Source organism: Accipiter gentilis, chromosome 30, assembly GCF_929443795.1.
Source record: "Accipiter gentilis chromosome 30, bAccGen1.1, whole genome shotgun sequence".
NCBI classification, from domain to species: domain Eukaryota; kingdom Metazoa; phylum Chordata; class Aves; order Accipitriformes; family Accipitridae; genus Astur; species Astur gentilis.
In genome coordinates this window covers 1,497,966-1,511,353 of record NC_064909.1, presented here as the reverse complement: position 1 = coordinate 1,511,353, position 13,388 = coordinate 1,497,966, and the positions used below count along the sequence as shown (strand labels likewise).

The 13,388-nt window shown below is 38.4% G+C and overlaps 1 protein-coding gene across 1 annotated transcript in view; it reads left to right on the top strand.

Moving 5' to 3' along the window:
• KIF6 (kinesin family member 6) overlaps window positions 1–13,388 on the top strand; it is a 187,566-nt gene that overhangs the window by 164,839 nt on the left and 9,339 nt on the right. The window contains exons 18-20 of the mRNA XM_049833729.1: window positions 10,095–10,179; window positions 11,161–11,296; window positions 12,887–12,975. Coding sequence (XP_049689686.1) covers window positions 10,095–10,179; window positions 11,161–11,296; window positions 12,887–12,975 — 310 coding nt within the window. The remainder of the gene's footprint in view (window positions 1–10,094; window positions 10,180–11,160; window positions 11,297–12,886; window positions 12,976–13,388) is intronic.

Sequence of the window (13,388 nt, the reverse complement as noted above, 5' to 3'; positions counted from 1 at the left end):
CAGCTTCAGCTTATCAGATCTCAAAAGAGAGCAAAGACATCTTTGGATCAAGTGATATTTTTATTAGGAGTCATGAACTTGTAGCACAGCTATCCAACTCAGTTTTATTGACATTAACTTCAGCATTTCACTGCTGTTAGAACAGCTTGCAGTTTCTGTAAGCTTTCTTGCAATAAGTATTTCTTCTGAAATACTGAGAAGTTCAGTGTGAATTGCATTATTATTTAGAGACTTCTTCTGGTGACTAGCAAGTAAGCAAGAGAGAATCTGGAGATGAAACTCTCAATTCTCTAATTTGGTCTACTAAAACTAAGATATTAGGAAAAAGAAGCTATGAGGATAGTTACATATTTAAAAGGTCATCAGAGAAGTTTGCATCATCTCTGTCCTTGGAGTTTTTTCACAACATGTCTGGAGAACCTAGTATGATTCAGTTTTCACCCAACTTTGAGCAGTAGGTTGGACCACACAGTCTTCCAAGGTCCCTTCCAACCAGAATGATTCTAAGAAAGAATTACCAGAGTAATTCTAAGAAAGGACTTGAGGTGGAGTAAGTAAAAAAATAAATTTGTTTTTATGCACACATTCTACTGATTCTAGGCCTAAGCTTGTTTGCTTTAGCTTCAGTATACCTCAGAGAAGCGTCTCTCTATTGCCTCTAAAAAGCTGGTAGAATAATTAAGAGTAACATGCAGTTTAAGGTGCTGCAAACTTCTTTCTTCTGGCCATGTCCAGTGGGTGTGTTGGGCAGATTGACTAGTTCTGCATCAGTCAAGGTTTGCTCTGTGAGAGCTCTTTGTAATAAACAAAAGTTCTGTAATCTAATGAACTGTAAACAGCAAATGGAGCTCTTTCACATCTGTATTTGCTTTGATTTTTTCAAGGTAAAGGTCAGACTTAGAATAGCAATTTCCATCTGATTGTGTAAAGCATAGGACAAGGAGTGAATAAGAAATAGCATGGCTAATGTGATATCCAGTGTTTCAGAACAAGCTGCAAATCTGGTGGAAAAACTTCTTCCATTTTACATTTTGCTGAAATGGCTAAAAGAAATTAATTCACTATTTCTTTGCTCAAAAATTTTTGCATGTTTAAGATCAAAGAAAATAGTGACTTGGAACAATTAGTTACTAATAATCTCCCACAAATATGCAGAAGCTGGATATACTTCTCCAGATAAGAATCTTGTGGATAAGTTGTAATTGTTTCTAGCTATGTCAGGATTGTCTCTTCTCAGTATACAGTACATTGTAATTCAGCCAGCAGCTACCAGAACATCGAGCTCAATGTCCTTTCCTTCATAGGACATAGGAAAGAGCTGTCTGAGTTATGAGAAATGCCTAAATATCTGTATACTTCTTGCACCATCTTGAGCTGGTAGCCCACCTCAGACAGCCTAGCTGTTCTGCAGCTGCAGCCAGTGGGTGTGTGCATTGGAGGACCAGCAAAATTGTGGCACTTGATGTGGGTTATGAGTGTGGCCAGCAGGGACAGAGGGTCTCGAAAATATATTCTGGTCCTCACAACTGCCCAGGTTGTATGTGGCCCTGATCTAGCACATGTGCCAAAACACTGAACATCAAAATTAATCTTCTTAAAGAATAACATTCCTGCTGACATGAAATCCTATGGTTGTGGCTTCAGAAGTTTTCTGGAAAACTTGTACATCACACCAACATTTAGAAAAGCATTCAGGAAACTCTTTTAGAGGGCTAATGAAGTAGCCAGGTGGGAGAGTGGAAACAAAACTTCTGTAGTACATTGGTCTTTATTGTACACTTACTTAACTGAGGTAGGGTTTTAGCACATATCTCTGCTATTTGCCCAGAAAAAAAATCATATCCATGATAGAGGTGCTTCTGGCCCAACACCTTTTGTCTTATTTGGGGCAAGGTAAACTAAACACAGTATGGTGCAACCCCATGCCCATAATGTATTGATTTCACTGACATTTGGGTTTATTTCCTTTCTCTTTTCCATCTCCTCTACTTCTCTCTTGCAGATGAAAAGTCTTTTACTAACACCTTGTAGCAGAAAGATCAAAACTGTTCAGGCTGATCCTACCACATACATTTGTTTGGTTAGTGTTCACCTCTTGAATCGAGGTAAAAACCTCTTTTATTGTCTAACTTGAAGTAACATGTCAGTTGCATGACCCATCTATACCTATACACAGCTGAAACAGAATCAGTTAAGTATAAAACATGTATGCTTATTTTTCCTTAGTACTCTTTCAAATGGCATTGCTATAAATTCAGTGTACAGTCCAAAATAAATGCTTTTGTGCATTGTCATGACAATCTGACGACCACAGACAGAGTTCCATGGAGAATGTAGGTAAAATACCCATTATTTTTAGAAAACATTAGACCTATTGAACTGATCCCACAGTTGCTGTGTTGCATTGCATTCCTAAACATGACCTGCAAGCACAGGATTTACTGTGCATGCCTGTGTATATTGCTCATGCACAGTAAAGCTGGCACTTCTCAGAACTGAGAACTGTACATCTTCTTATCTGAGAATTCCCAGCAAGAAATGTGGATGCACTAAGCTTCAGTATCTGTTCTGTGCTCTGTGACACTCAGTGTGACTGCATCTCTAGCAGCCTTAGGAATTTCTTATTCTCGATAAAGTTGTGCTATATTATTCTTGGTCAAGTTCTTATCTTGACCAGTCATTGCTTTACGAAAGTTATGGTGCTGTCTTATTTCAACTGCAATCTGCACATTAGGGACAGTGTATTCCTAATGTCTCAGCTTCATTATAAGCAAGCAACTTCAGAAGAAGTATTTTCCATCCTTTTTTTTCAAGAAGAGCACAACAAAACTTACCAAAGAGACTTTTTTTTTCTATGAAAGCTCTTGGATGTTGTAGAAATGAATGCTACTGAAGCCTCAAAACTTATGGATGACAAACCATACTCCTTCTTGGGAGGCAGAGAAAGATCATTCAAATATCAGGTACAGTTTTACCTAATATTATGAACAAGATAAATGATGCAACAACAATCTCATGTAATCAAATGATAAAATGTATTTACTAAGTGTAGGCAAGTATCTGAGTTAGTGAGGGTTTCCTGACTAAGACCCAGCTATGTTACTACTCCAATAGATCAACTGGCATGTATGGAACATATTAAACTTGAAGCTGCTTTCCCACCCACCCCCACCCCCCAGTATATTTTACTTGTATATTCGGAAACCCACAGAGAACTTTTAGCCACAATGGTTTCAGAAACTTTCATGGCTTGAGTGCAGCTGATGTGAAGGCAACACCTTCTGTTTCATATGCCATGTATTTTCAGGAGCAAGTATATAGATGACTAGTTTCAAAGAAGAGACTTGAGAGAATTGAAGTGTGAATCTGTATTTAGCCAAACAGCTCACAGAGACTGGAAAAAATAGCTCCACTTTCCAGGTGTGCATTAGAAGTCAGTTAGTTTAAGCCAATATTAAGCTAGTAAAACAATAAACAATACAATCATACAAAGAAAAGCAGCATACTGATGGAGCCTTTTACTAAATTCAATGATTAAAATAAAAATCAACAAAATACACATACGCTTAATCCTCCACACATGCACTAACTTGTAAAGTGCTGAAAATAGGACAGTTGTTTCAGTGTATGCTCATGACCAACTGACTGAAATTTTTTAAAATCTATTACATTAGGATTAGGGGCAAATTGCTCTAAAACCCACAATATAAACTCTTCCAGACATTAGGGTATTTTCTTCTTCTGAGTTTCATTGTGCATACCCATCTTTGCTTTTGTGTAAGTGTCCTGGTTTTGGCTGGGATAGAGTTAATTTTCTTCCTAGTAGCTGGTATAGTGCTATGTTTTGGATTGAGTATGAGAATAATGATAACACACTGATGTTTTTAGTTGTTGCTAAGTAGTGTTTATACTAAATCAAGGATTTTTAAGCTTCTCATGCCCAGCCAGTGAGAAGGATGGAGGGACATAAGAAGTTGGGAGGGGACACAGCCAGGGCAGCTGACACAAACTGGCCAAAGGGATATTCCATACCATATGATGTCATGCTCAGTATATAAACTAGGGGGAAAGCTGGTTGGGGGCCGCTACTCAGAAACTGGCTGGGCATTGGTTGGTGAGTGGTGAGCAATTGCATTGTGCATCACTTGTTTTCTATATTCTAATTCTTTTGGGTTTATTGTTATTATTGTCATTTTATTATTATTATCATCATTGTCATCATTATAATTTTCTTCCTTTCTGTCCTATTAAACTGTCTTTATCTCAGCCCACGAGTTTTACTTTTTTTTGATTCTCTCCCCATCCCACTGGGTGGAGGAGAGTGAGCGAGTGGCTGCACGGTGCTTAGTTGCCAAGTGGGGTTAAACCATGACAATAAGGTTCACATGGTGACTAGAGACAAACATAGTTTGACATGGCCCAGGGGAGGAATAAGAAAAAGAAGAAGAGGAGAATTACTTGTAAGCTGATCCAGAATAACAATGGACAGGTAGTTCTTTTTAAAAAAATGAAATGACAGCATAAGTTCTAGTTTGAAAGCACTAAGGCCTGAGTTTGCCAAAAGCTGCAAAGCTGATAAATAAAGCAGTAAAATATTAACTGGATACTGATGTCAATTCTAAGTTTGGTTACTTCAGTGACTATAAATTTAAGTAGATAAACACAAGACTATGCAGTGAAAAAATTAAAATCTTTGACTGCAAAAGTACAGCTGGAGGACAGGGCACAATGTTATTTGAGGCATAAGACAATAAATCCCTAGGAGTTTGACTTCTAGGATACACTCAGGTCAAGAAATATATGAGCGCCCCAGAGAGTATAAAGTTCGGGGTTACAGAGAGTTTCTTGCAAAATTTTCTGACTGTAGACAAGAATCTGCCAGAGTATTTCAACTTGTTGCCAGCTTGCTGTAAACCATGGTAATAACACTTGGGATCTCATGCTAGAAATAGTGTTTTTCATTCATGCTTGTCATATTGCTTTGAAATAGTGATCCAGTTAGCAGGTGCTATCATTTGTTTCTGGTACTGTGTGATTTGCTGATGTGGAATGTGTTGTAAAATTTACAACTACTTGTGCTCCAGAATTGGCCCTTTCATTAGATGAAATCATTATATCTTAAAATGCCTCTTACAATCTTCTTTATGAAAAAAAAAAAACCAAAACCAAAACACAAACCCCACAAACCTTTATGATATGAACAGTGCCAATTCACGAAGAGCTCACCTTCCTCTCTAAGCAGGCTGCTAGTATCAATTGTATCCTGTGCCTCACTTCACCAACTGGGTTGTATCTGAAGAGGAAACAAAAACAGTTAGCCTGAAGATAAATGTAAAAGTTGCTAGCTATTTCACTACCCAATGTCTTTACATCATGCAACCCAGTAGTCTTAACAAAAGACCTCACAACACAGAATTCATAAGTTTTGCCACTCAGCTCTATGTGCAGTTATGCTAATGTAAAAGAACTAATACTCCTTATGGGTACATTGCTGACTTCTGCTAAAATATCTCTGTTGTATAGAATTGGATGGATGCCAACAGAAACCCCTAGTATACACAGAGACAATGTTTTCCCAAACATGCATGTCATACCTCCCCTGCACCCCTGAAACCTGGGTCCACATTATCCAGGATCAAATTGCACCAACTGCATTTGTTTCCCAGGAGAAGTCACTGGGGCACTACAAGTGCATGTTTATTGCACATCAGCTGAATGGCTTATCTCAGTTGACGCATTGAAAGCATAGAGCTAGACTGTACAATCAAGTTTCATATGACAAACTGTCAATCAATGAATTAAAAGTCAACGTTGAGTGAACAAAGCAGATACCACTTTGTGTTCTTCTGCACAGTTCAGAAATTATATCTGATAGTTAATATTTCAGTAGTATTACCTTGGCACTTTTTAATTATTACAAATTTTTTAATGTATATGGGCAAAAGTTGGTCTCCTAAATTTCCATTTTTTTGTAATTTACATGTACTTCATATATATGCGGTTAATATATATATAAAATGATTTGATGTTTTAATAAACATTTTCTGTTTCTGCATGGGCAGGCAGGTATATACAATAAAAAGAAACTCTTTAGCAGAATAAAAACCTGTAGTAAAAAGGAGGTAATTCTTCTTAGGTATCTCTCTTAAATTTGTGAGTAAAAATGCTTTCTATGTTTTGCTGTCTATGCACTCAGTTGTCCTTCTCATGTTATTTTAAAATAACAGAGCCTGTGTACTGAAGAATGCTAACATTAGACATGAGATACAATGTTCCAGTAACCTCTGCCTTAGCTTCTTAGCTTCAGCTGTAGCTGAAATTTCCTGGGCTGGTGGGAAGAAAGGGGTGTGAGGCAGCAGCAGCAGGAGCCCAGGGGCAGAAAGAGGCCACTGCAGGGATTTGGGAAAGGTAAAGGGGAGAGGGGAGAAAAGAAGTATCAGGGAACGAGGTGAAGGCAGAAGAAGCACCACACAAAAGGGTTGAAATACACTCCACCAGACCATAGATGTCTTTCGCTTGGAACATCAGGAAAAAGCTCTGTGTTCATCTGTATATATTACAGTAGGCAGATTCAAAAAGGTCTAGTCTTTGGAGCAGAATGCTATTCAGTTCACAAGCATGTTGTTACAATGAGCAGGCATGACAAAAAGCTGAAATGGAGACTGCAACAGCATAGCAAAAGACACCAGAGAACTTACAAAGCAGTGCCCAAGTAGGCATATCCTGGACTTGACTTACCACTGGACTTCAACCTGACACTGTGATCAGATCTCTTCTGCTTTTGTGACTGGAACACAATGATGAATGTCTAAGTTTTAGCCATTTACTAGATGAAATACCCAATGCTATTTTTGCTGCTGGGGCCCCATCAGCTTGCACTGTACTCATCTCTTTCTGTTGTATACATATACAAGACTTTGTGCTGCTCACCTTGCCCACATCTGTGTTTCTTGCTTCCATATCCAGCATATTGCTAGAGATAATGGGCGTAGCCCTATTCAGGGTTGAGGATGCTGAGGCCTTTGTGTGATAGAGGTACTCATCTCATATAAAAGGCTTTATTATTATTTCTGAAGGTAACCTGCAACCAAATAATCCCTTCTACAGCATGGAAACAGCAGCAGAAAAACATTTTTTTCTTGGTGTTTTTATACATAAGTAACAAAACTCTGCCTAAGTTTGGCTGCCCTTTCAGAGCTAGCGCAAAACTATTTTTCAAAGTCCTAGATGTCCAAATAAACGAGGGAAGGAAAGCTGAAATATTATGGCCTCATATCACTGTGATGACTAGCAGAATTTGGTGAAGTTTTCATGTAGGGAAGTCCACACTTCAGAAACAGCATTAACATTTTAAGATGTTACTGTCTTCCACTCTGTCCTATTTTACTTCATTATAAGGGACTCGAGCTGCCACCTCCTGAACTCAGACAGCATAACAGATTATGCAAATAGGTCAAATGCACGCCAGTGTGCTCAGGAGAGTCCCCTTTAACCACTGCTGAAGACTGCTCAAGTTAAATCTGGCTGGCTTTGCACAGAAACTGAATCATTTCATTTTGTTCCACAAGACCACATTTCTCTCAAGTCTGGATGCCATATATCCATGAAGGCCAGAACAAGTGTGAAGCCTCAGGAGCTCTGCAGCGTGTCCCCACAAGTTCCCGGTATAGCTCTGCGCTTTCCCACATTATGCCTTCTCCTGAGGATGAAATCTGACAAATCAGAAAATCCTGATCCCCGGTAATCATTGAAAGGTTTACTGCTTTCCATAAAGCTTCAGGAATGATTATGATGGCCGTCTTATTATCCATCGTGTTTGGGTATAACTTGTTATATAATGCCACTGTTGTAGCATCTCCTCTCCCATGTCACGTCCCAAAGTTGGAGCAACTCAGGTTCGTGGATTTCCTTTGTCAGAATTAAGGTGAAACGACACCAGGGGAGTTCAAACAACAATCAACATTTATTCAACCTAGCTAACCTTGTCCAAGTACACATGAACTTGTTAATATGAACCTTGCAACATGTCATTAAGCCACTGTTTGAGAAGACAAGGGAAGTATAGAAAAAGAAATGGAAAAAGGAACATGAAATGTATCAGAAGGAAAGCCCTCCCGTTGAGTCACGAGGTTCAGAGCAGACCCCCTTGCTTTCTGGACTCCTTCTCAAAGAGGAGCTCAGGGGCGGCTAGATCCACTCCTAGTCTCAGACTTGGTCAACGTTTTCTGTTTCAAAGGATGAGGTGTAGGGACTGTGGAAAAGAGGGAAGGAAAAGAGAAGAGAAGAGAGAGAGAGAAAGAAAGAAAGAAAGAAAGAAGAGAGGGGTTTCACCAGTCTTGGGTCCAGCATTGGTCCAGCCAGCGTAGAGATCCAGTTCCGGAGGGCACGCGCCGAGGACTCGTTCTCCCTTCTTTTATAGTGTGTCAGTTGATGGTCTCGACATGCGCAGTCGCATTCCCGGGGTTCTCTGGAATCGGTCAGTGAGCTTTGTGGGGGGGGGGGGTGTCATTACAGAGTTGCCTCTCTTTTTCTGCTGGCATGACCGCTTAAGATAGAAGCACAGTCCCATTCTCCGTCGGGCCTCCTCCTCCAGGCGCTGCTGTGCTCCTTCTCCTGGTCACTTAAGATAAGGACTTGCGGCTTTGGAGAAGCGCGGTCCCACCCTCCGGGGAGCCCTCTTCTTCGGCCACATTGTCCTGTTCACAAAACTCCAGCGTTTTCACAGAGGCCGTTTTCTTCACCAAAGTTCTTCAACGAATGTTTGAGACATTGACTATAATTTGTCAGACCGTCACACCATGATGTTTGCACCTCCTGGCTTGTGCATTCACTTTAACATTCCAAGCAGTTTATTTTTCAATCTTTTGAGGGTACCCTCTCCACCACAAATGTCTTCATCCTACCCTTCTTTTGTAATCTGCACATCCAGCAAAGCCTTTCTATGTCTGAAATGAGAATTGTACATGGGCTTTGTCTACCTTGGCTATCTGTATTAACATGCTTGACCTAAGTACTCTAAATGAAATAAAATGCTTTTCAGCTTCATCTGTATTAAGCTACAGTGTGCTACAACAAAACATTAATGGTTTCAGCTGGCTCACTGACAAGCAGAGAGGGGTCATTACTGCCCTCTTATTCCAGACAGAATTCCTCTCCTTGAAGAGAGGGTGCACTCCTCAGGCCTCATGATAGGTTGATGTAGAGTTTATTTTCTTGGCAGAAATAATAGTCGGGGTGGAAACTTGCATGTATTGTATAGCAAATCTTTTGTTTCTTTCTTTTATTTTCCTTCAGTTAGAGAGGTTAATCATGTTTTCTTGTGAACCTTAAACTATTCTCATTCATTCTAGAAATAGAAACTGTTGTAACTTTACATTTCCTTTCACTACTGAACTTCTAACCCATGATGGAAAGAAGTTTCGCCATCTCTGTGAATAAGCATATTGTGTATTGCATGCTAACTAGCTCTGTTGTAGGATACAGAAATCCTAAGCTGCTTGCTTAGGTTAACTTAGGCTACTCTTAAGGTATTTCCTAAGTTCTCCTTTATGTTGAAAAATTTCTCATATAGTTTCAGGACATTTTCCTTATTTATACTAATTATCTGGATTTATTGCTTACCAAAGTTAATTTCTCCTTCAGGATTTGTCTTTTACTCTTCTTTCTGTTAATTTATTTCCAGGCACCAGCACAGCTAGTGTTGTATCCTCTTTTTGCAACAACTTCGCTGTTATGCTCTTGTCTTTGTAGCCAAAACTGTCAGGCCCAATGCATTTGTTAGGGTTTTATGCCAAAGATGAACTTTTAAAATGGACTGGCAAACTCACTTTTATTCATATCTAAAATGAATATTCCAGTCTTTAATGGAAACAAAAATTAAAAGCAACCTAATTCAAATCATTAGTTACCAAGTGTCTCTTATGCTAAATAAGATCTAAATAAAGAATTTGAAGAACCATTTCCAGAAGAGAGAAATGGTTAATGACCCCCATTTCAGTACCAACCTCTTAAAAAATAGTTTTTGTTCTAATCAAAAGTTACTTCTTTTTTGACATCATATGGTCATTGCTTACATCTGATCATTTCTCCTATAGCTGTTTCCAGTCCTTCTGAAGAGCTAAATACACTTGATCCAGTAGAAGAGAAACTTCGAACGCAAATTGAAGAAGAAAAAAAAAGGTGTTACTCCTACCTCAAACTTCTGCCATCCTTCAGAAGATAAATTATAATGATAGTATATTCCAATTACAATTCTGCACACACAGCTACCCTCAGGGTTTTCTCTGACATTTTAAAAATGTCAGCTTTGTGGTTCACTAATAGTTTTTAAATTTGTGTGTGTGCTGTTGGTTTGTCTGTAAGATGCCACAGTACATGAGTGGGCAATATTTATGCTTGGGCTGATGGCTAAAAATAAATAAAAATAGCTTAATGTCCTCCCTGAGGGTTAGTGTTAGCAACTTGTTTGAATCCAGATGTATTGTGAACCTTTTTGGTTGATTCAGAAATGTACTGCCTTCCTTGACCTAAGGAAAACCTTTAGGCTATACAGGATTGACTAAGTGTAAATAATATGCAGAGTATGCGTTGGGTAAATAATCCTTGCTCTAATCTTGCTGTAGCCAGGAGGATAAAAGAAAATAGATGCAAGGATATCAGTTCTAAGTAATTTGCTGGCATTTATGTTATGTGCAATCCATGAGGAAACTTCTGGTAAATCTCCAACTATATGTTAGCCAAGAGGCCTTGTTGATGAAGCTTCAATCTGAACAGCGAATCTGTCTCAGATCCTGTCTTAATCCAGGCTCTGGCAACCACTTCTTTATTAATGGTAACATGCTGAGAAATCAAAAGAAATAATTGACATATTTGATTGAATCTGTATTTTAATTGTTAATCAATATTGATCCCACTCGAATTTCACTAATTTCTCTAGTGAAATTAAGCTTTGTGGGATAAGTTTCTTGTGCCTACAAGAGTCAAGCTCTTATAAAACATGAGATGTCTCTTCCTACCACCACTCTGTCTGTGTCCCCTGCATCTTTGATTATTATTTATTCTTTTGTAGTTTAAATCTGTAACTGTTCTAGGTAGGATAAATCTTTGTTCGGATATGTATTGGAAGATCTGTAATAATATACTTTCTTCTTCTCATATTAGTTATAAGGCAATGTTCAATCGCATGAAAGGGCTGAAGGTAGAAATTGAGCACCTGCAGCTTCTTATTGAAAAAGTCAAGACAAAGCTACAAAAAGACTTTGAAGTCTGGTGGTCTGAAGAGACAATAAAACTACAGGTATGAAATCACTTTGTATTTCTTCCATTTTCATGTAAGTGTAACATCTTCAATCATTACTTAAAGTAGTTAATTGACTAGCTAGAACGCAGTATGAAGGATGGTATTTGGGGCCAGATTCACCTGTGCTTATGCCAGTGTAAATCAGACAATGCTAATGTGAATTATGCTTGTATGAAGCTAACACAAATGAAGCAAAATCCTTGCTTTCTGCCTTATTTTTGTTTTGACCTTCCCCCAAACAACTTGATTGAAAGCCAAGAATGGTCTCAAAATGCCAAAAACTCTGAAGAAACATAAAACAAATAGACAAGATTGGAAAAAATAATCTTTTTTACTGCTAGCAAAATTATGATTTCATCAGCTTTATGATGTATGTATTAGAAGATGGCAGTCATAGCTGTAATATGTTCAAATCCCAGCAAAAATAATTGGTTTTTAGCTTCCTTTGTTTGCAAAACTCCAGTAATCTTTCAGCTTTCCTAAGTTCCCAGAGGGTCAACAGCTCTCAGCACAGAGCATATGTCCCTTCACTCTCTAGCTGAAGCCCACCACTGCCATCATGGCCTGTTTAAGAACTCAGCAGAAACAGAGTGCTCTAGTTTAATGACTTGTGTAAAAATGAACTAAAGAGATGTCATTTTAAACAGTGTATTAGAAGTTCATAACACGCTCAGTCTGAAGGCTACACAGTTTCACAAACACAGGAGACAGTACAAGAGGGTGTGGAGGGGGATCAACTGAAACAACAACATAGCTTTCTTATGCTCCCCTTCTGACATTTTTTTTTAATGTCTTCCAAGTAGTGACATGGCATCTCACAGCAAAGCACTGCCATGAAGTGCACATCAGCCTAATGAAAAAGAGTGCTGAGTGCAGTCCATCCAATATCATTTATTATTAACTGGAAGAGAAGATTTACTCCTTGGGGATAAGTTGTTATAAACAAAGAAGTGTTTAGCCAGTATTTTGTTTAATCCTTATGAGTATAAATTTAAACTGTATTTTTAAGAAAACAGCCTAAAGTAAATATGAAACTTAGCATGAGGAACTTAGTTATCCATAAAGTGCCACCTAACTAGCTTAACTTCAAGTTATCATTGCAAAATACTTTTCAGGTTAAAATCCCTAACCATATTAGTGGCAAAGAGGATAATGTTTTAGTCACCCTCCTGCCTAAATATTTAGGCTTTTCAAAGCACTGCAAGTAATATAACAGGAGAGGTCCAGGATTCAGCCTCTCATGATTCATCAGTAGAAGATTAGAAAACTGGAAAAAATAATTGGGATTCATTTCTTGGATCTTGACCTATCTATACATCTGAGCTCCCTAGGAAACTCAAATCAGTGAACACATGCTGTTACATATTAAAAACCTGTAACTTGAGCTGAAAAATACTTGAACCAATCCTAAAGACTTTTCTCTTTGTTCAGAAGTGTTGGTCCAAGTGAAGAAAATACTGTGTGATTCAGACTCTGTTTTCTGAATAAGTTATTGCCTACCTTGTTATTGCTGAGACCTGTAGGCCAATATTAAGCACTCTAAAAGAATCCTATCCTACATAACTTTGTTTTTCAATCTAAACCCAGCAGGAAAAGCCAGAGCTGGTTAGCTCACCAAATACCATGACTGTTTATCCCCAATTTATCAAATCCTCACAACATCTATCAACTAACAGGTAAGTTGGTCATTTTTCTCTTCCTTACTTACTTGTAAGAAAATGCAGTTTTAGTAGAAGTGCAGTTCACTGGAATGCTTTTGCAAATATCATACTCAAACACTGCATTTCCAGTTACGAGAGAATGGCTGTGTAGAAAATGAATTTTTATCACTCAGTTATTTTGCAATCATATTGCAGGTAGCTTATTGTAACTCAGTTCTTTTGATTTGTTGGTATTGGGACCCTGGAAACCTGTCACTAGGGACCCCATGACAGATAGATAGAAAAGCAAACCTGTTACCTGTCAGTTTTGCTGTATGAAGAGACTATATCTCCTTTGGAATGTGTTCAGGGGGCTGCAAACCAAAAAAAGATTAAAAAATTATTTAATATATAGCCTAGATAGATTTGCTGTTGAAAATGTCCTGGTG